This window comes from Neopsephotus bourkii, unplaced genomic scaffold (genome assembly GCF_033783945.1).
Source record: "Neopsephotus bourkii isolate Nb327-2 ecotype Australia unplaced genomic scaffold, CSIRO-AGI_Nbou_v1 NB_1462, whole genome shotgun sequence".
NCBI lineage: Eukaryota > Metazoa > Chordata > Aves > Psittaciformes > Psittacidae > Neopsephotus > Neopsephotus bourkii.
The window spans coordinates 468,197-489,618 of NW_026901939.1; the positions used below are offsets into that span (position 1 = coordinate 468,197).

The 21,422-nt window shown below is 43.1% G+C and overlaps 1 protein-coding gene across 2 annotated transcripts in view; it reads right to left on the reverse strand.

Annotated features, from left to right (window-relative positions):
• The window catches only part of NSF (N-ethylmaleimide sensitive factor, vesicle fusing ATPase), a 62,399-nt gene that overhangs the window by 9,076 nt on the left and 31,901 nt on the right, over positions 1-21,422 (reverse strand). For both annotated transcript variants that reach the window (XM_061368903.1, XM_061368904.1), the window contains exons 9-17: positions 14,599-14,798; positions 12,593-12,758; positions 11,973-12,047; positions 10,641-10,828; positions 7,328-7,423; positions 6,562-6,718; positions 5,758-5,891; positions 4,496-4,562; positions 4,268-4,347 (exon numbers count right to left, since the gene is read on the reverse strand). In XM_061368903.1, the coding sequence (XP_061224887.1) occupies positions 4,268-4,347; positions 4,496-4,562; positions 5,758-5,891; positions 6,562-6,718; positions 7,328-7,423; positions 10,641-10,828; positions 11,973-12,047; positions 12,593-12,758; positions 14,599-14,798 (1,163 nt within the window). The remainder of the gene's footprint in view (positions 1-4,267; positions 4,348-4,495; positions 4,563-5,757; positions 5,892-6,561; positions 6,719-7,327; positions 7,424-10,640; positions 10,829-11,972; positions 12,048-12,592; positions 12,759-14,598; positions 14,799-21,422) is intronic.

The following is a 21,422-nucleotide window of genomic DNA, read 5'->3' on the forward strand; positions in this document are numbered from 1 at the left end:
CTGCCCTCATCCAACTACTCCGCAGTGACACCCACCACAGGACATCACTGGGTTTATTCCTGCTCTTGGGAAACGTACTGTTCATGGCCCCCATTTTCAGAACTACTCACATTTTTGATCCTTAATTTCCACAGAAGCCCTTGCAAAAGCAACGTGCCCCATACTGAGCCCACAGGAGAGCAGGGCTCCAGCTGAACTTCCAAAAATCAGCCATAACAAGAGAGTAAGCACCAAGTAAGAAGGAACTTGGATTTTCAACAGCTGAAGATCATTTGGTGTCAGACTCATTACCAGGGCCATTCTGGACCCAGTTCTTCCATCAAAAGGGACAAGATATGGGTACGTCACTAAAGTCTAGACTCACCTTGCCCGTTTTTAGGCAACAAAAGTTCCCCCGTTGGAGCCCAAGGTCCCTCTATGCTGATCGGTGGATACCCAACAAAGGTGCATGTCTTGCCCCCGTGCCTTCTAGAAGTGGGATAATCCCAGACTTCACCTCCCTGTGGGACTTCACCTGAATAAAGGGTATCATCATGCAGAGTGCTGGGACCCAAAGATCAAATGAGAAGCAATTTTAAACAATCATATTTTCAAGCATTATGAGATTGATTTTTCTACCCCATTATTCACTTCCTAAGGGGCACCATATTATTGCATTGACTATGCAAGACAAACCAGAACATAAAAGAATCACATGGACTCTGCTACAAGCAAATGGAGTCTCATCACGTCAGGGGAGTCTCAAATGTCAGCAGATCTAGCCAGCCCTAGGCAAGGGGAGCTGAAGGGAACTCAAGCTTTGCTATAACAAAATACTGGTGGACACTGAAGTGCCTCTGTCAAGTTCACTCACCAGCTCTTCACTCAACTTTGGACCCTATATCTGGTTTTGGGAAATCAACAATTCTTCTATAAAGGGACAAAACATAATTCCCCAGGTTTGCAAGTACAAAAGTAACCTCACTGTTGACTGGAGTTCCAATTCACACCAAGTGCTATGGAATCAGGAATGCATCTGGGATTATATCAAACAAGGAGATTATTCCCCCTTTTCTTCCCATCCAGTGTCCTGGAGAGGAAAGGGGTTGGGGGCCTCTGGGAGCAGTGGAAGGGCATCCACAAGAGTGGTGGAGAGCATCTTGCTAAGCCAGCCATTTCCTAACACTGCACAGATTGTACGTCCAGCTTAGCGCAGGGATGCTGCAATGGTCTTTCACCCTTTGAGCCAATTGTTAGCTTTTCACAGGAACCAGCAGGGAAGCACATGTGAAACCTCTGTGGGGCTGGTGAGTCTCTCCATGCCTTGTGTGACTCTGCATGTAGATGAAGCAGCTTCGGCTTTCGGAGCTGCTGCTGCTTAGTTCTCAGAGAAGTCCTTTTCTCCCGCTTGGCTCCCTGCTGCGACAGCCCTTTTCAGTCTTTCTATCCCCCCCCCCCGCCCCTCCCCAGTCTCCTCTCCTGCACAACACAGGGAAACTCGATTGAAATAAAGACCCAAGAGAACATGGTTTATTTTCTTCTCTTCAATCTGTTTTAGAAAAGATTTTTAGTTGGCTAAAAAAAAGATGCTAAACGAAACATCATGGTTCTGAGTCGTCTTGAACTGGTAGAAACAGATACCACTATTTAAGCATTGGTGAGTGGAACAAGCAAGCATGGGCTGTGAGCAGGAATTTAAAGCAAACTCAGAGATGTTTCTAGTTTCTTTAAAGTCTAATGTGTTTACCCTCAAAACTTCTGCAAAGGACAAAAGGAGCCAGGAAGCCCACAAAACGAGAAGCTTGAATGATTTGTCCTTCCCACACCATGTTAAAATAACAGCCTCAATAGGAAGAGGGGAGTCTGGGAGGCAGCTTTCATAAGCCAGTTCAACAGAGACATATACCTCAATGCATAATTAATAAGATTTCATCCCAGAAATGCTCCTCTTGCACACATAGCCTACAGTGATTGTAGGAAGCTGCCTGCACATTAAGTATACTCCCTGCAAGTGATGTGACAACACCGTGTGAATACATAATCTGGGCCACAGAGATGGGAGCAGCAGAGCTGTGCTGCTGAAATGTGCTTCCCACTCATTCCTTGCCTGCAGTTTCAACTGCTTCAATGTTCTTGGTTGGAAGCTTTTCAAATCAGCTCTGTATTTTGGGCCCCTCTGACTCGTGGCACAATAAAGAGCCTATCTGAGAGCAGTAACAGACATTGTCACCCCGGCATCTTGTCAATGATTTCTCTCAGCACAAGGATATGCCTGGTGTGTCCCGGAACACTCCACTTTTACAAGGAATGAACCTAAACCCATGATCCTAATCCCACTGACATTCATTCTGGTTTGACCTCATGGAGCAGGTTAGTACCACTGATGCTACTCATGAACATTTAAAGCATGTATCTGCATCTCAAATTACAACAACCCCCTGAAACCAGCCATTAGTTCCAAATAAATTGCCCCCCAAGGGAACTAGTCATCTCAGAGGGAAATTGGAAGGGTGTGGATTAACCGGTGTTATTATCACCCTTGTGGGTTTCTCACTTGAGCTGAAAAACCCCAAGAGTCTCCAAGCCCAAATTCAATCCCTTTCATAGTAAACACAGCAGAAAAGGCCTCTTCCTGCATAACACAACCTCTTATATGCTGTTTTGCTTTTTTTAATGATAAAAATCCCCATATGCCATGACTATCACAGGGAACTCACAAGGAAAAAAAACCACTCTGAAGAACCGTATCATCGGAACAGCCAAAGTAGGTCACAGCCCAAAGGGGCCATCTAACCCAGTGTCCTGATTTCCACAGTAGCCAATAGTGGACACTTAGGAAACAAAAAACCACACACACATCATCAATCAAATGGTGACATTTCCTCAGAAAACACTCTCTCTACCCTCCAACAATTTATGGCTTAAGTCACCATAATATTGGCTGTCAACCCAAAGTCTTCCAGCCTCAAGGGCATTTCAAACATTGCAAAGTACAAATCTCCAGTAACATGCATAAACTTGGCAAATATCTGAGAGCTTCAAGCCCTGCATCCTGTTTTCTGAGAGACTCAGATGCCAACAAAAGTGCATTTATGCAGCAAAACACATTCAGAGGATGCAATGATAAACTGCAGAATTTAATATTTTGAGTTCTTTTGACAACTGAGCCAAATCCTGGTCTATTTTGCCCTACTGATTTATGGGAATAAACATGTCCTTGTGCTGTGCAAATACCCAGCAATAGGTCAATGATTACATGAGAATATGATGATCAAAACTGGTTGTACTGTTGCAAGCCTTTCTGACCCGATGTATGTGATAACAGAATCCCAGTTTTACATTAGTGACTTCATGTGTCCTAGAAAGCTCACTGGGGAAAAATCTTTGTTCTCCCAGGTTGACAGTCATGAGAGGAATTTCAGGGCCTGTGGCATTAGAGTTTAGTTCAAAGTTCTGTATTTGAAAGGTCTTTTCACCAAACTCTCTAATGAAAACAATACTCACGCATACATCACTGTTTCCAGCATCTTAAAAATGACAGAAAATTGAGTTCACCAAGGCAGTGCTACTGTGCCTTTTCCTGACACCACCTTTGAACATTTTCCTGTTGGTATGTTATTTGTTCATGCAGATCCTTTCACACACACAGCAGAATTCCAGCAAACGACAGGAAAAATGGCAAACAGGAAAAGAGAAGGGTCCCTGCCTGCCTTTTTCAGCACAAGTTTCAGAAACGTTATCACTTGTGATGGTCTTAAATCTCATCAAGCCAGAAAGTGCAAACAGACAGGATCAGCATGAGATGTAAGATCTTAAGCTTTCCTTACCCATTGTAATTAACACCTGATAATTTCAAGTTAAGAACAAATTAAAACCCTGACACCCACAATCATACGTTACTTAGAAATTGATTTCTAAATAAGAAGGGCACACGTGGTTGAGCCAGGGATTGATTTGGACTGAGCAGTTCCTCAATCAGCAAGCAGACAGCTTGCATGTTTAAGTTTTACATGGTGAAGGTTAAACTTGTTTCCTTAGTCAGTATTTCTGGGGCTAACTGCAGAAGATTCAGCCTTAAGTAATTAGATAATTGAAGTTGAATCCTTTGAGGTTATCCTAGAAATGTCTCACTGAATGAGCAGCAGCAGGCTAGGATTAACTTGACTGAATCAAGAGACAATAGCACTAATACCACTGGCAGCACAGCAGCTATCAGCAAGACACAAAGCTCTCCACTGTCAAAATTATTACAGGAACAGGGCATCTCGCCCCTCAATTACTGTCTTACCTGAGGGGGGGGCTTCTTTAGCAGCACAAGAAGGGCTTGCAACACCAGATTAGAGAATCGTGGTCCAATTGGGACATAATCTGAAAGGAAAAATGCATTTTAATGCTCACTAAGCAGATGCACATTTAAGCCACGTCAATGTGTGAGCCAGTTCAAGGCTCTCAAAGGAAGCAGTTCCTGATCATTCCCAGTTTGCCATATTTCAACATTTCTGTTATTTGAACTTACCCAGCAGTCTCTCAATGTCATCCACAACAACGCAGCTGAGCTGGGACTTGTATGCATCATCAAAGATCTAAAAAAACAGCAAAATGACCCATTGTTACATCTCAGCACCAAAACTACAACAGTCACGACAGAAGCCAATGACCTGTTTGTAGCCAAACACAACAGTATGCAGAGGAATAAACAAAGAATGGAAAAGTCAAGGACCAAGAGACTAGACTCTACCTTCATTTAATAGAACACTGCCATGTCAACCAATTCAAAGCTCAGTTTTGCTTACCCCATACACAAAAAAGCTAGCTGCTCTGTGTTTCATTGTAAGAATGGACAAAATTGAGCACATTTCCTCTGTTTTATGGAGCTGGAACAATACTGATCATATAAAACTACACAAATCCCCCACAACTGCAATGCAATTATGAAGATTCCTACCCAAGCTGGATACTGGTTACTTTTCCTTAGAGCACACTGCAGGGAGAACAGACCTGCTCAGGTATGGATTAAGACTCCACATCACCCTTTAGAGCAGCAAACCAGTGTCCTGCAAAGCTTTGGATTTAAACACTAAGTTGCACTAAGGACACCAGTGGTGCTGCAAGCCTGCCTCCAGCATCCACTGATTCAAGTGAAGTCCAGAAAACTCCTTTTTGAATCTCAATTACAAACTGGGCTTCCAGCTATGAGCACATTGCTTCTCTTAGAAACTATCCAATCCTGCAACAAACTGACCTTAGAGCAACGTTCCACTTAAATGCTTCATTCAGTACCATTCAGCTAGAAGAGTAAGTGCTGGCTTGCTTCAGTGAATGAAATCTTCCTTCCTTCCACCTGGCTACTTGAAGTGATTTATGCTGTACAACTTATCTGCATTCCCCCAGCTTCCCAAGTTGCTAAAACTCTTAACATTGCCCCCTCCAAACTGCTCTTAGTCTCATTCAGTCAGAATCTATTCTCAGTGCAACCCTAAGCCCTTCCTTGCCTTCATCGTTGCAGGCAGAGCTCTAGTTCACCACAGATCAGGTGTTTTGTTCCACTGTCAGTCACAATTACGTATCAGACCCAATTTGGACAGAACCCTGAAATTCTCCAAGTCACTTAGTGTCAGTACCACGAAAACATTCACTGAACTTCATAAATAAACATATGCACAGGAATTTAGGACCCACAGAGAGTAGAAAACACAATCACAAGGATAATTCCTTTTTCTATCCACCAGAGAACATAGAACTGGACTGTAATCAAGCAAAGGAGTAGGGCACGAGTACCTTCTTCATAGCTTGGCACTTGGCAGTTTCAGAAAATCCAATCATCTTATCAGGAGAACAGATCTTGATAAAGGGAAAGCTGGATTCTTCTGCTATTTTTGCTGCTAAAGCAGTCTTCCCACTGTGGGGGGGACCTGAAACACAGGACAAACGTCATGAAAAAACAAGGGAGAAAACAGCTTTGGTAAGGCCCAGCATGGATCTCTTCAGTGTGTTTAGACTGTCATCCCCAAATGACCTTTTCTTCTACTTGCAGAAGGAACACACTAACTCCCAGTACAGTGCAGTCCCCCACATGAAGGAAATGGATGCAGCTGTTTGAGAACATGCAGAGTGATTTGCCACAAAACAAACACAAAAGAGTATGCCACACATTTTATAGGACTGGCACCAAAGCCACCATGTGCTTGTATTTGGAGACACTTCTTGAAACATATGTATGCCTCTTCTAAATATGATTTCTGCAGGTACTGTGACAAATAACATGTCAATACCATGAATGCCAAGTAAATACTGACAAAGATAGCTTGTTATTTGCCTGAACCAGACCAATTCAGAGACAAAGACACATCGTAGTCTATACATCCAATACAATTCAGTTACAGAGAGGCAGAAGGGATTGCATATACATGGCCACATAATTCTTTTTCTCAGTTTTTTACAGTTCTGTTTTTCCTCTCATGCGTTTCTTTTATGTCCAGTTGCAGGATGTACCAGACGACCACTTGGGCAACTGACAGGAATAGTTTGCAAAATTCACTCGAGGGTTTTGGGGTTCTTTTGGGCTTTTTTCCTTAAATTTACCTTCTAGAAGAACGCTGACCAAAGGAGTGCGGTCACTGTTCTTCGTCTGTTGAACAAGCAGCTCCCCATCATCCAATACCCTCGTTACTGGATCACCCCACTTAATAATACCATTCATGATGTAGCTTGCATAGTCTTCCTGGTTGGTTCCAAACGCCTGTATTAAAAGAAGGAACATTTATTTAGTGAGCAGTTTTGCATCACATCAGAAAACCAAGAAACAATTACACATCACCAAAGTGACCCGAACCAAGACTCTGGAAGATGCTTAAGTGAGACCCATTGGTGACACACAACATTCCAGTTCAAGGAACTGAACACTGATGGAGACAGTGCACATGTAAAAACATATTTTTCATGCACCCTCAAAACAAATTCCAATCAGTGCAAGTTGTCCGTGGGTTCTGAATCCACACCCTTTAAATGCAATTCTCAAAAACGAGGCTTAAACCTCCCACTACAGACCACAGTGAAGCTGGCATCCATTGACTGAAGTAGCCAAAATTAGGGAGCGTACATACAGCAAGAAGAAATTCCAAGCTGCTCTCTTTATTTCTTCTATCCCTTTGTATGATTCTTGCACGCAAACAAATGGTACAAAACAGCCTTAGCAGAAAGAGACTCCCTAATTTCATTCTGACAACACAGGACACAGTATGTCAGCCCATGGTGCACTACTGTCTGTCTGATCCCAGAAGGAAGTTGTTACCTCATGTCATTAATTGCACTGTGTGACTATTACAGGAGTTACTCACTGCCTACTTACTGGTTTGATGTCGTTCTCCAAGGATGCAAAGAAGTCTCCTCTTGTCACACGCAAGCTCTCTGCCTTCTCCATATCCACCTCCACTTTGTTGCTGGCCTAATAAATGCAAAAGACACTGAGGTACAGCAGTACCACACACAAACCCTTATCAACTTCCATCCATGGACCTAATCCTGTAGATGGTCTATGTCAATAAGAAAAATGCTTCTTAACAGGACATTTGTTGGACATATGCTGAACACCAGTGGAGCCATCATCATCTTCACACAGCCACATCCATGTTCCAGCCTCACAAAGTAGTAGCTGTTCCACTCCACTGGGTGGAAAGCTGAAGTGGAGAGTATGGCCATAACCCTGCAGAGTAGGGAACTAACCATTCCATTTAGAAGCTGTAGAAAAAACTCTTCATTATGTTCTGGGTGCTGGATTAGAAGGGGATGAAGCCTCCCCCACTGTGTGATTTTTCTCAGAAAGACACAGTTTGGTTTAACCCAAGTCTCAATCTACCCACCCCATCTTTGGCAACTAAGCCAAAAATAAGTATTCTTCACACACATCTATTTCAGGAGGTTTGCGTTCTCTATTCAAGCCATGTACTTTCCTCTCCACACAAGAAAGTTTTTAAGGGGATTGGTAAATATTAGATTTCTTTCTGCTTTGCCTTTATTTGCTTCAGTTCGACCAAAGCCATGAATCTTCCCAAGGCAGTGCTATCAGTACTACTTGGAATAAATAGGGTGCAGTTAACTCAGCTCACACTGCACGCCTTTCTAAATGAAAAGCATCACCTTTTTCCCCTTCTGCCATTCCCAAACCAGCCAGCAACATTTAAAAGCTGAAGACTGGAAGCAAACACACAGAGTAGAAACAGCACTACCATGACCTTCTCTTGTCAACCATTTCTCAGCTGAAGGTACCACCTAGGAGGTGACCCAAAGCTGCTCACACTGGAGCCAGAAGGGGTTTTAATTCTTGAAAACAACTTGTGAGCAGCCTTTAAAGCTGAAAACTTTACTCTGACGCCTGCAGCCTTTAAAGCCAGTTGGAGATGTGTTCCTGGGTACCACAGCAGATGTTCCACCATAACTAATTGCTCCAGATTCCAAAGCATGAGTCTGTAGAATACCACCTGCTTCTACCCGAGAACTGAACAGCCCTACATGATCTGATAGCTCAGAAATAGGGGATTTCAAGGGGGTTCTTGGAAGCAACCTCTATCACCTTTGCCTAAGACCAAGGTGATGGATGAGTAAAATAACTTTAACCTTTACAGATGTGTCTCAGAGGCATCCTCTAAATGTTCCATCCCTGGCAGCGTTCAAGGCCAGGCTGGACATAATCTTGGGCAACACTGTCTACTCTGAGGCATCCCTGCCCATGGCAGGGTGTTGGAACTGGATGACCTTAAGGTCCTTTCCAACCCAAACTATTCTATGATTCTGTGCTCTACAAGAACAGGGAGTGCACTTGAGCATGGGAAGGAAAAAAAAGGAATAAAAATAACCACATTATGCTTGCCTTGTAGAGTAGCAAATGCAGCCTCTAGACAGCAACCTCAGGAACCCCCACTGTGCCAAAGAAATAACGTTAACCAAAGGATGGCTGAGAGTCCCTTCCCCCAAAAGCACCCACCAAGCAGCAATACAGGATGCCAAACATACCAACTGAGTGGATCTTTAGTACAAGTTGATCACTAGTCTACTTTGCAGACAGAAATGAAAGTACTTAAAACTCTATTAATATATTCCTGAAGTTGTTTGTATACTTAAAAACCAGGGGGCTGGGGATGGGGGTGTTTGGTGTCTTTCTTTCCTAGCCTTAAATGAGTTAGAGACACACACACATACTTTGAGAGTTTATCAGCAGAGTTTAAATGATTTAGAAGAATAATACCCCTTGATTTTCAATTTGTGCTCTTGCTTCTGAAAACTAGGTCAGGCTTTTGATGGAGATTTGAAATTTTGCAGTACTTGTAGGAGAGAACAAAACACTTTAGTGTATTTCTGGCTTTTTAGTGGATCACCTGCCTGAAGACAGCTTCAGAACAAACAATCAGATTAGCCAAAAATACTATATCCAAGTGTTTGAAAAGAAAACCAAAGTGTGGCCACTTCCCATTTGGAATATACCCACATACATAAAGACGTCAATCACATATGAACCTAAAGGAGGGGACTGCACTCTTACATTTATGTGTTGCCATTTTCTCTGCTTCCACTGTCACATTCTGGTACAACAGGGAATATATCAAAACACTTACAGTCCCCAAAGCCACACAAAATTCAAGCACTTGGAAAAAACAGCAGCTATAAGTAAAATTACTTCTTTCAGGAAAATGTTTTGCATGAGAAGGCCTGATTTTTATTTTTGTTTTGAGACAGAACACAAGAAAATGAGAAACTGTTGGTGTTTGTGGGGTTTTGCTACAGGAAACAGTAACTTTTCAAGTATTATGGCTACACAAGAAAAATGAGCAGAAAGAACCACTTTTCCTTTAGAGAATGCTCCCACGAGACACAAACGTCTAAATAACCAAATGATTTCTCTCACTTAAATAAAAGCATGATGTACTTCCCTCACATTCAAGTTTGGACGACTTTTCAGTTAAAAATCCTAGACCAGTGCTGTGGAATTGCTGTCAAAGGCTTTTCTCTGCAGTAACCCCCGTTCTTGGCCACTAAAGCAAAGGGGCTGTGCCCTTCAGCTGCCTTCTTCACGAACTAATCATCTCATATTTCAACACCATCAAATACTGTGGTTTGCATCTGGATTAATAAAACCTGACATTTCACGGTCTTTAACTGCTTTCTAGTTAAAGATACACTGACCTCAGATAATCAGCAAGCACGGGGAAGCAAGGCAATGTTCCTCTGGAATGGAAGGAGCTGTGAATATTATAAGTCTCTTATGGATATCATCAAGTGAATACTTATTTGAAATGGAAGACAGGGTCCAGCAGAGATCTTTCCTATATGACTGGCTGTTCTCACTTCCATCTCTTGACTCCTGGGTCCAATCCATATCACTGAACTCAAGACTTTACTTTCAGTTTTTATCAAAATATATGGACAATCACCTTCCATCCCTACTGAGCTATGCAAGAGCTTCTCGGAGGTCAAGTGGCTTAATGAAAGGGGCTTAGATGAAAGAGGTAATTCAGAACCACGTAGAAGCACAATGAGATATTAGTGTCTGTATGAATTCCCTCTCCTAAGGTAGGCTGAGATACCATTTGGAAGTAAACACTCAAGAAAAGATCCCAACCATAATTATTTTCCCCTTTTCTGCCCCAGTGAGAGATGACAGGACTGACCTTAATGTGTCTGTTCATAGCAGTAGACTGAGCAGCTCGAACTAACCCTTCCAATTCAGCACCACTGAAGTTTTTAGTCTCCACTGCCAGTTCTGCAATGTCCACGTCTTCAGCCAGCAGCTGGTGCTCCCGCATCCGAACCGTGTGGATATGAAGAATCTGAAATCGACCCTTCTCATCCGGCAAGCCTGAGATTTTAAAGACAACACATGTCAATCAGCACCTCAGCACAGCAACTGCAGCAAAGCCCTTCCTGCTCCTCAACAGGCTCTTTCTCACCATGAGCAATTCAACCTTACAAGCAGAGTATTCGACAGTGCTTTTTGTTTGAGAACATTCAATTACACTAATTGCAGAATCACCTCCCTCGACCTGCTGGCCATGCTGCTTTGGATGAGGCCCTGGGTACAATTGGCTTTCTGAACTGTAACTGCACAGTGCTGCTTCATGTCCAATTTTTCAACCCCCAGTATCCCAAAGTCTTTCTCCACAGGGCTGCCATCAATTCATGCATCTGCCCTCCAGGCTGATGTTGGGAACTGCCCTGCCATTGAGCCGTCGACTACAACTCTTTGGACATGGCATCCAGCCGATTCCTCATCTAACGCTTCATCCATCAAACTCCAATTTCTCCTATTCAGGGGCAGTAATGCTGTGGGGCACCTTATCAAAGGCCCTACAGATGTGAATGTAGCTCATCAATTTATCCACCAGCGCAGTTACTCCACTATAAAAGGCCACTAGATTAGTCAGGCACAATTTACCCTTTGTAAAGCCATGTCTGCAGTCTCTAATCACCTCCTTGTCCTCCATGTGTTTCAGCATATCTTCCAGGAGGATGTTCTATGATCCTGCTGGGCACTGAGGTGAGGCTAACTGGTCAGGAGCTCCTAGGAGGCACCTTACTCCTCTTTTATCAAGCACGTGCAACATTCCCTTTTCTCCAGTCTGTGGACTTTGTCTTCCTGCTATGACCTTTCAAATACAGTGGAGAGCAGCTCAGTGACTACATCATCCTGGGATGCATCTTGTTGGGTCCAATGGTCTGATAATTTGCACTGATTACTATTTGTGCTGAGGGTATGTGAAAGACATTTTAAACTGTCCATAGTCCCCAGCAGTGGTCAGTCCTCATCATCCCATCATTTCTCCTAATGCCTTGCTTAGTTTTGCCAACTAAAGATGCAGGTACTAAACCTGTAATGCTATGGAGGGAGCTGCATGAAATTTAGCACCTCTTCCATCCTGGTTAACTGTTCACATTATGATAAATATTTGCTTTATTATTAAGTACATGTGAGCTTATGCATTGCACTATGCTAACTTGCTTACCAATCTCCATTTTCACCTCCAGCCTCCCTGGTCTCAGCAAAGCCTCATCAATCAGGTCAGGTCTGTTGGTCATTCCTAAATTCAAAGTTAAAAACCAAAATCAGCATTACTTGAGCTTACTAAGAGGGTCTCCAACTCCTGAACACAGCCCACAGAGTTAAGAAGATACCCCAAAGAATCTCAAGTAAACAGGCAAAACATCCCCATCTTCAGAAATACAGGAAAAGTCATGCCCTGAAGCAGAGTCAATAGGAATCAAGCCTGTACTTGTGACTGTATCTGCAAGGCTCTTGGCACCAGGTCAACTAGACAACACAGCTAGAGAAGCCCCAGTCCTTCATATGCCAATACATATCATTCCTTGCAAGTTTTCTTAGACTATGAATCACTTGTTATCAAAAGCAAAAGAAGGAAGTTTTTGAAAGCAGCAGTATCAGCCAATTTGAGTGCTATCTCCCTTTAAATCTGCTCCTGATGCTTGGCAAATAGCAGCCATTCAGTCTGGATTAGTCTAAACAGATCTAATACCACTAATGATAATTTAGTTGACTTGCAATGAGGAAAGTATCAGCAGTTTTCAACCAGAACACTGTAACAGAGAAAAGTAAGCACCATCATACCAATCACTAGGATGTTATTGAGCTGTTCTACGCCATCAATTTTAGACAGCAACTGGTTTACAACAGTATCATGAACTCCAGTGCTCCCCGCCATGCTTCCTCTCTGCTTGCAGATTGCATCAATCTCATCAAAAATGATGATATGCACACCGCTGTTTGCTCCAAGCTAGTGGAGAGAAAAACATGTCAGGAATGCCACATGTCATCACTGAAAGCCATCCAAACAAAACAGTAACTTCTCAACAAGCTCAGCCCCACAGGTACAGAACATCGATACCTCTAAGGGCTTTTAGTATCACGTTATGTGTGACCCCTTCCCAGAATGACATCGTGCCATCCTCCAAAATGGGACGGTTGGCAGGCTTTGCCCAAACATACGGCTTCACAGCTGACATCCAAGGAAGAGGACTAGGCTGAATGGGAAAAGCACAAGCCCAAAGCTGGAACACACAGCTCAGACACAGTGTCACAGTGCTGACTATCTGGGAAAGCCATCCAAAAGGGAGATGGAGAACGAAGCACATCTGTGGAGGCATGCACCCAGTGTGGGAAATACTCCTGGTTGCACTAAAGTTCGTAAATACAGGCCTTGCCAGAGTAGCTTTGTTATGAACACTTTTAAGGAGCCCACTTGTTCGGTGCCAATCAGGAACAGAACTGCTTGTTTCCAGGTTCACTCAAAGGTGAAGCAGTTGCAGCTGGTAAGAGAACAGGATACTTTTTGTGACTGTATTATGAAGCTTCTTCCCTTCAAATTCCACCTCTCAAACATCTTTTGTGGCCAGTGGAGACCATATTAACGCTGGGTAAATGTGCTGTCCCTGGCAATCTGCCCCAGACACAAGTCATTACAATACCAACCTTTTCGAGACCTTTTTAATCTTGCAACTTGTCATCAAGACCATTCCCTCCAGCCATTATAAAGCCTATTTTAACAGGTGTGTTATTGCAAAGGAAAAGCAGCTCGCAGCTTTCAGTCAGACTGCAATAAGCAGAGAGAAAAGAGACTGTTCCCATTGGGATGGGTCACCATGCAAAGCTGACTTACTGATTAATACATCTTCTGCAGAAGAAAATGAAGTTATTTCAAGCCACTGTCAGAACCTGCAGCCTTCTTAGGTGCAAATAAAATTAAGGGATACAATGTCCTTTGCTAGTGTCTTCTGAAAAGCCCTCCCTGTATTCAACTGTGACTTGCCTGACATTGTACTTTCTTTATCAGAAAGATCTATCAAGATGAAGTGATCCACAGCAGAAAAATTACTATAGCACAAATGAAATAAGTATTTACACCCTTAAACTAAAGATGGGGCTTTTGACAGCTGATTAAAGTAATTTATAAGAAAAAAACCAAGCTTGAGAAAAACAGAATCTTCATCTCCACTTTCAGTTTAAAAGATCTGTCCTCTCTGGTTTTGAGACATTACCCCATCCATTAGTGTTCTGCTGAGGACAAATAACGATGTATTGGATACAGCACTTTAAGGCTTATAATATACCTATAAGGCTGTAAACCAAAAACTTGAACCACGAAAGCTTATTTGAAATTCAGCCTATGATATCTGCCATCTGAATTTAGTAGCAAAAAACCCAAGTACATTACGTGTCCCCCACCAAAACAAAGAGAAAAGAGCAAAATTTGTGCAATCCAAATTTTCAGCACTTTTTGAGAGGGTGACATCCCATAATACAAAGCACAGCGTGATGGGCCCTACTGTATTACTTGAAAATAACCCTGCATGGAATTGAAGCTAACTGTCCATCCTCAGCATAGCTAGCTAGAAAACCAGCTACCTTGTCAGGTTCCGAGACTGCTTTTCCAACGGCCAGTGTGTCCATCTGTAGAACACTAATATTCCCTGACTTGACTTGCAGGGAATAACTATAATCTAAGGAGTGACTCAAGCTTTTAATGCAAGCAGTAATTTTCTGATTATAAACCTCTTTTCCGGCCATTCTTTAGGCACATTCATCCTGACCATGCCATTTATCTATGTTTGCATTACCCTTCTTTGTTCTTCTTCTGCATCAGCAAACAGCTTGCGGATGTTGGCCTCGGACTCGCCCACATATTTATTGAGGATTTCTGGCCCATTGACCACCTTTGGTTCTCTGGCATTCAGCATCTTGCCAATCTGTCTCGCCATAAGTGTTTTACCACAGCCTGGAGGTCCATACAAGAGGATGCCTTTCACATGCTTGCAGCCTAGAACAAGAGAGCACATGTTTAGAAAGTAGGGTTACGATGGAAAGAGCAGTATAGGGAAGAGGGAATTGCTGCTTACAGTAGTGCTATTACAGGGATCAGGCTACAACATACATTAGTCCTAGCTCTACTCAGTGCCTTTATCAGTGAAATTCAAACACGGAACTGCCAAGTTGGGTCAGAATCGTTCCAATGATGTGGCAAGGGCCAGGAAAAATACTCCGTAGAAGAGTACGAATGCTCTTGCATGCATTAGGCACACAAAGTTAACAGCTAAGGACTGAAAGCCTGAATTATAACTTCTGGTTAGGAATCCAAAGCAATAGAGACCACTTGGTAAACATGTGAATAACTTTTCAGTTCAACAAAACCCAACTCTAGGGATGCTGAGGGGCTGCAGACACTTCTTTTTATCACCACATGCCCTGAATACCAAGCCAAGGTGTACCAGCAATTTAGGAAAGGCATACATTGCACCTGGTTGGTTTCTCTCTTCCAGAGGAAGAAGTGCCTACAAAGGAAGCCTTTCTTCACAGAGGAGCTCCAACTGGGTTTAATTTTCACATATGTAAGGAAACCAAAGCATGAGACTCTCAAAGTTACTCAACAGACTGGGAGCTCCTAGTGTAGACATGGATCAAACACATTAATCTGATTCTTGAAAGGGAAAACAAGAAGTATCATCTAATAATGGCCTAACTTTTTACCCCTCTATTGGGCTTTAATGAGTTCCCTGCAATACACCTAGTTATAATTGCAAATTCATAGGAGAAATACTAAGAAAACAAAAAGGCTTCTAAGAACCACTAGAACCATCAGCCCCAAAAGCCTGACCTGTAACCAGGAAGACCTGAAGCATTCATTCAAATAACAGGACTTTGAACACTATGCAGGAGCACTGCCATTTAAGTTCTGTCCTCTAGGGAAACACAGGAGCTTATTTGAAGATAAAACCCCACCTATTTTGTTTCAAGAAAATTTACCTAAACCTTAGAAATCTCGAGGTATTAAGTGCCTGAGGTAGAAAGCAAGACCTTCATCAGTAGAAACTGTTTCATGCTGTAGATGACATTCACAATGCATTCATTTTACACCACATTCTTGGAGTCTGACTTTGTTAAGGATGCAAACCATCCAACAAGAGTCCTGCAGCGCTTAAGACACACACTAAAAGCAAAGCCCAACAAAGTAGCAAACTGATGGCACAGAGCTCAGCCTTAGAGGAAGCAAGTTCAGCTTCTACCATCATCAAAACTTCAGCAAGCTTGGGCACAAGAAGTTACTTGTCACCCACATAGGATAACTTCCCTTCTGGTTTCTGGCTTGTCTCAGCTATGTGGTAAGTTAGAATCATAGAACAGTTAGGGTTGGAAAGGAGCTTAAGATCAAGTTGCAACCCCCTGCCATGGGCAGGGACACCTCTCACTAAACCATGGCACCCAAGGCTCTGTCCAACCTGGACTTGAACATCACAACTTCCTTGGGCAACCCATTCCAGTGCCTCACCACCCTAACAGTAAAGAACTTCTTCCTTAGATCCAATCTAAACTTCCCCTGTTTAAGTTTTAACCGGGTACCCCTTGTCCTATCACTACAGTCCCTAATGAAGAGTCCACCGCACACGAGTCCTCACAACTACACAGACCTCACAGCAAGCTTCTGCCTTTACAGAACAAGTACTTTAATCCTGTATTACCTTACCGATACTCAACTGTGATTTCATTTACTCCTGAATATTAAAGCAATAAAGAATTAACTTCAACCTGAATAACTGCTCAACACACAACAATTTCTATTACCCACATGCACTGCTCACTTTCAGGTCGTCTGTACACTGGCATGAAGATTCATGAGAACATTGCTATCAGGAGGGTCTGATCCCTACCAAAGTCCCACAGAGCACTAGTGCTGCATTGAATGAGCACAGGAATAAAGCTGAAAGGTTTTTCTGGGCTTCTCTGCAGATAAAATATTTACTACAAAAGACAAAATTCAAGAGCTTCAGCTAAGAAGAATTCCTTAGTCAGCGTTCAGGCATCTACGAGTCAAGTACATAAACACCATGGACTGTCAGTAAAGATGAATTTCGCACAGGAACGACCAAGGCGTAGATAAATTAAAAGCTCTTCCTGTCAAATCAATGTCACGAAAGGTATTGTTAACGTGTTTCGTGAGGGAACATGATCACCTCTGTAGCCAAACAGCACAAAGCAGGATTTCGATGATGAGTGATGCTTTGAAGGGAAATCCCAAGCAAACTGATGCTCAGACAGCTCCGCTGGGCTCAACCAGAGAGGCTATCAAAAGGCTACTGGCAAGTCAGGGCACATATATGCAAACAGGCCTGGGAGCATCTAGAGAGAGGCAGGGAAATCGTGCTGTGCAGGATTAGTTTTCTCTATTATGCTTTCAAAGAAGAAACACAAAGCACAGTCTGGCCCTACTTCTTTTTCCCTAGTTCTCCTGCAGTCCACACTGTCTCTTCTAGGAGGACGTACAACCCAGTTATATCCACTAGAAGCTTCACTTCTACAGCCCCATAAACATGAAATTCTTGAAAAGCTCCAATATTCCCTTCCTCTACCCAAGCTAACACAGCTTTAGCAAAGGGCTACGGCTGTCTCATGTCCCACATTGGGAGCATATAGCAAGTAAAAGGCAAAAGCAGCAGTTCCAGCAGGAGCACCCTGGCCTTTGGATAAACTTGCTTAGAAAGCCTCTTAGGATTTTCACCCTCTTCCTATTCAAATTTGCTTACCATGAGAAAGCATCATCTCTTACCTAATAAAGGACAGAAGCTGTTGGAGGAAGAAAGAAGGCTGGTCAAAGGCTGGCTGCTGCTTCAGCTGGCCGCCCAAGCCTTCATCTATACTCTAATGCCATTTGCTATTCACCCCTCCAGAGCACAAATACCAGCTCTGGGACACAGTAGGTGCCCAGAGACAACTCAACAGCTACCAAATCATAGAATCATAGAATAGTTTGGGTTGGAAAGGACCTTAAGATCATCCAGTTCCAACCATGGGCAGGGACACCTCGCACTAAACCATATCACCCAAGGCCTCATCCAACCTGGCCTTGAACACTGCCAGGGATGGGGCATTCACAACCTCCCTGGGCAACCTATTCCAGTGCCTCACCACCCTCACAGGAAAGAATTTCCTCCTTATATCCAATCTAAACTTCCCCTGTTTCAGTTTTAACCCCTTACCCCTTGTCCTATCACTCCAGTCCCTAATGAAGAGTCCATCCCCAGCATCCTTGTATGTCCCCTTCAGACACTGGAAGCTGCTCTGAGGTCTCCACGCAGCCTTCTCTTCTCCAGGCTGAACAGCCCCAACTTTCTCAGCCTGGCTCCATACAGGAGCTGCTCCAGCCCCTGATCACCCTCGTGGCCTCCTCTGGACTTGTTCCAACAGCTCCATGTCCTTTTTATGTCGAGGACACCAGAACTGCACACAATACTCCAAGTGAGGTCTCACAAGAGCAGAGTAGAGGGGCAGGATCACTTCCTTCGACCTGCTGGCTCAGCCAGCACTGGGTATTTCACACTCAGGCTTTAGTTCCCCCACATCTGAACATCAAGGACATTACTGACCATCTGCTCCACGACTTGGTCGCCACTGAATGAGCAACATTGAGAGCCGGGTCTTAGCCAAGTGGAAGAACATTCCTGAAACGAAGGCAATTCGTTCCTCTTCCAATAAAATTGCCACTAGCCACTACAGTAGAAATTTCCCTGCAGAGCTGCGTTTACCTGCCTAAATAAGTTCTAAACACAAGCAGGACTTTGTTAAAATAGGCAGGTGATGACAAACTACAAATGTGATGTCTCAGATCACAGTGGGATCCTGGGCACCACAAAGGAATTTTGATTAAGTTTATCTCCCCTTTGCTGTTTTCACCAATGCAGCCCAAATGTCAATACTATTATGAGAATCTTCCAAACACGAATGATTAGCAGTGCAGACATCTCTAACTCCTTCAGCTTACCTTTAGGCCTCCAAATCAAAGGTCATTCCTGTAATGTGATACTTAATAATGAAATTTAATGACATACCGTTAGAGGCTGAATACACGTTAACAGAAACTAAAATATACCAACATGGGAAACATTCTGCACAAAACATTAGGGAAAAAATCATAAAACCTGGTATGAATGGGAAAGTTACCTGTGTTACCAAGAGAATCATAGAATAGTTAGGGTTGGAAAGGACCTTAAAACCACCTAGTTCCAAGCCCCCTGCCATGGGCAGGGACACCTCACACTAAACCACCTCACCCAAGGCTTCGTCCAACCTAGTCTTGAACACTGCCAGGGATGGAGCATTCACAACCTCCCTGGGCAGAGAAGTCAAATGCTATTTTGAACCAGAATGTCACTTACCCAAAGACAGGATCAAGTTTATTTGTTCAGCTCTCACTAGTCACTTCCTTGGGGAGATCAGAAGAATGTTTTAGTATAACAGGGATTTTCTCCTTGGGAGTGTAATTCCCCTTTTAATTAAAATCAAAGCATTCTGGTGTGATTGTATCATTGAGATGAACCTATTGGGGAAACTGCTGGGATGTGAAGTACCGATCCTGCACAGATCAGGGAGAGATGCTTATCTTTGCACATTCATCTTCAAGCAGGTTTGAGTCAGATCAGGGTTCCCAGACTTCACCTGCCACACAGGCAAAATTTCCCCAAAAATATAGCTGATTGGGGTTTTCCCCTCCTCTCATCCTGTAAACCCAGAACTACTCCAGCCTCCAGTTAATCTTCCTGTTGGATTTATGTGCTACCGACAAGTAGCAAGACTCAAGTAACTTGTTTGTGTTTTTAATTCAAAGCTGAGACAGGGCAAAGGCTATACCTAAACCAGAAGGGTTTATTTTAAAAGGACTCTCAATAGCCAGTTTCTTGATCTATCAAATCATTTGTCACTGCAAAGAGAAGACAACCAAGTCAGTAAGGTCTTCCTATAGCTTTCTCAGGATACTTGCTTTGGCTGTGAGAAGTTTAATGCACGCATATATAAGGAAATAATAACTAGATTTATGACAATGGCAGGACATTTATCAATTTCTGATGGAATCTGATAAAAATGAAAATAAATCAGCTTTAGAGAAGCTCCCAACTGAATGCCTTTGGCTACACAAACAAAATCAGGACTCTCAGAAAAGGGGATTCTGACAAAAGCATCTACTAAAAAAACCCATCATTGAAAGAAGTCATCACTGTAGCAGAAGAGTAAATGCCTCTGCCTCTTAACAGAGAAGCTACAAGAATGCAGCTACTTTAAGCTGAAGATTATGCAGAGCTGTTGGATGGATTGCTGAACATAGCAGCTGATGTTTGCAGGCATTTCCCACCTGGATGTTAATAGCCATAAATCTTACCAGCATTTTCTCCTTTTTGGAATAAAGCTGCATCACTTCTGTCTACTTAGAAAGTCCACAAGGTAAATGCCTTATGGAACACTTACCCACATAGTATTACAGCATAAACAAGTACCAACATAACAAGGTGACTGGGATGTCTCAAGGCCTGGTTTTCCAGCTGGACTAAAACTGCGATTGCCAACTAGTGATGTTGCCTGCTAACTAACACCATAACTGCAGCCAGGTGAAGTAAGAGCAAAAGTCTTCTCAGTACCTGACTATGGCCATCAACACAGAAATTCCTTGCAGCACGCTTCGTATCAAGCCCCTTCCCTTCCTCCCAAGCCTGCCATCTGAGACCTACACATTTCCACCTTCCTATGTCAAAAGAGCAAACATTGCTCTTTCCTGGCCATGCAGAGTTTTGAAGTCCTCTCTCTCATATCTCTCCCACTGGTCTCTTCCCAAGGCTGAAGATCTTCAAGCCAGTCCACAGCTTTTCTGGTCCAACCATCATGATGACTTCCTCCAAAGCGCTTCCAGTTTTACTGCATACTTTCTGATACAAAGGCCAAGACTGCATTCAGCAATTCAATATGTGAACAGATTACAGATTTACACAGTGGGCCCAGCAGTCCTCCACAAAGAAAGTGCACACAGAGGTCTTTAGATATGTGGAGGAAGAGTTAAGTGACCAGATTCAGCCTCACTGGCCACAGGGAGCCATGTGCTTCAGTGTGAGTAGAGCACTTCATTTTAACACCTCATCAGGAGGAAGCATTGATACACTTCTCAATTAAGGAAAGCTAACAAAAGAAAATACTAAGTTCAAATTGCTAAATACTTCTTTGCACAAATGAAGACTTCATGTGTTATGTGGCAGCTATTACGAAGATCACTGACAAACAGCCAGGAATAGGAAACAGGAGTAGGAAAAGAACAGGAGGCAGCCCTCAAGCATATTAGATATCTGCAGATTACCTGAACATGAACTTCACCCAAGAGCACTCAGAGTGGGCCAAATCATCTCAAAGTCACTGAGACTTGGACAGGGTGAGTGAGACACTGGGGGAGAAGAAAGTGGATGTCATCCATTATGTTATAAAGGGAAAAGGAAGGGAGGCACGGGCTTGGACTAAATCTTGAGAGATCCCTTTCAGTCTCAACTATTTACTGATTGTGTGATCTGGTCTTATCACTAACTTACTTACTAGAAAATTCTGCCACAGTATTGCTTAAAGTAGGTAGAAAAAGAAC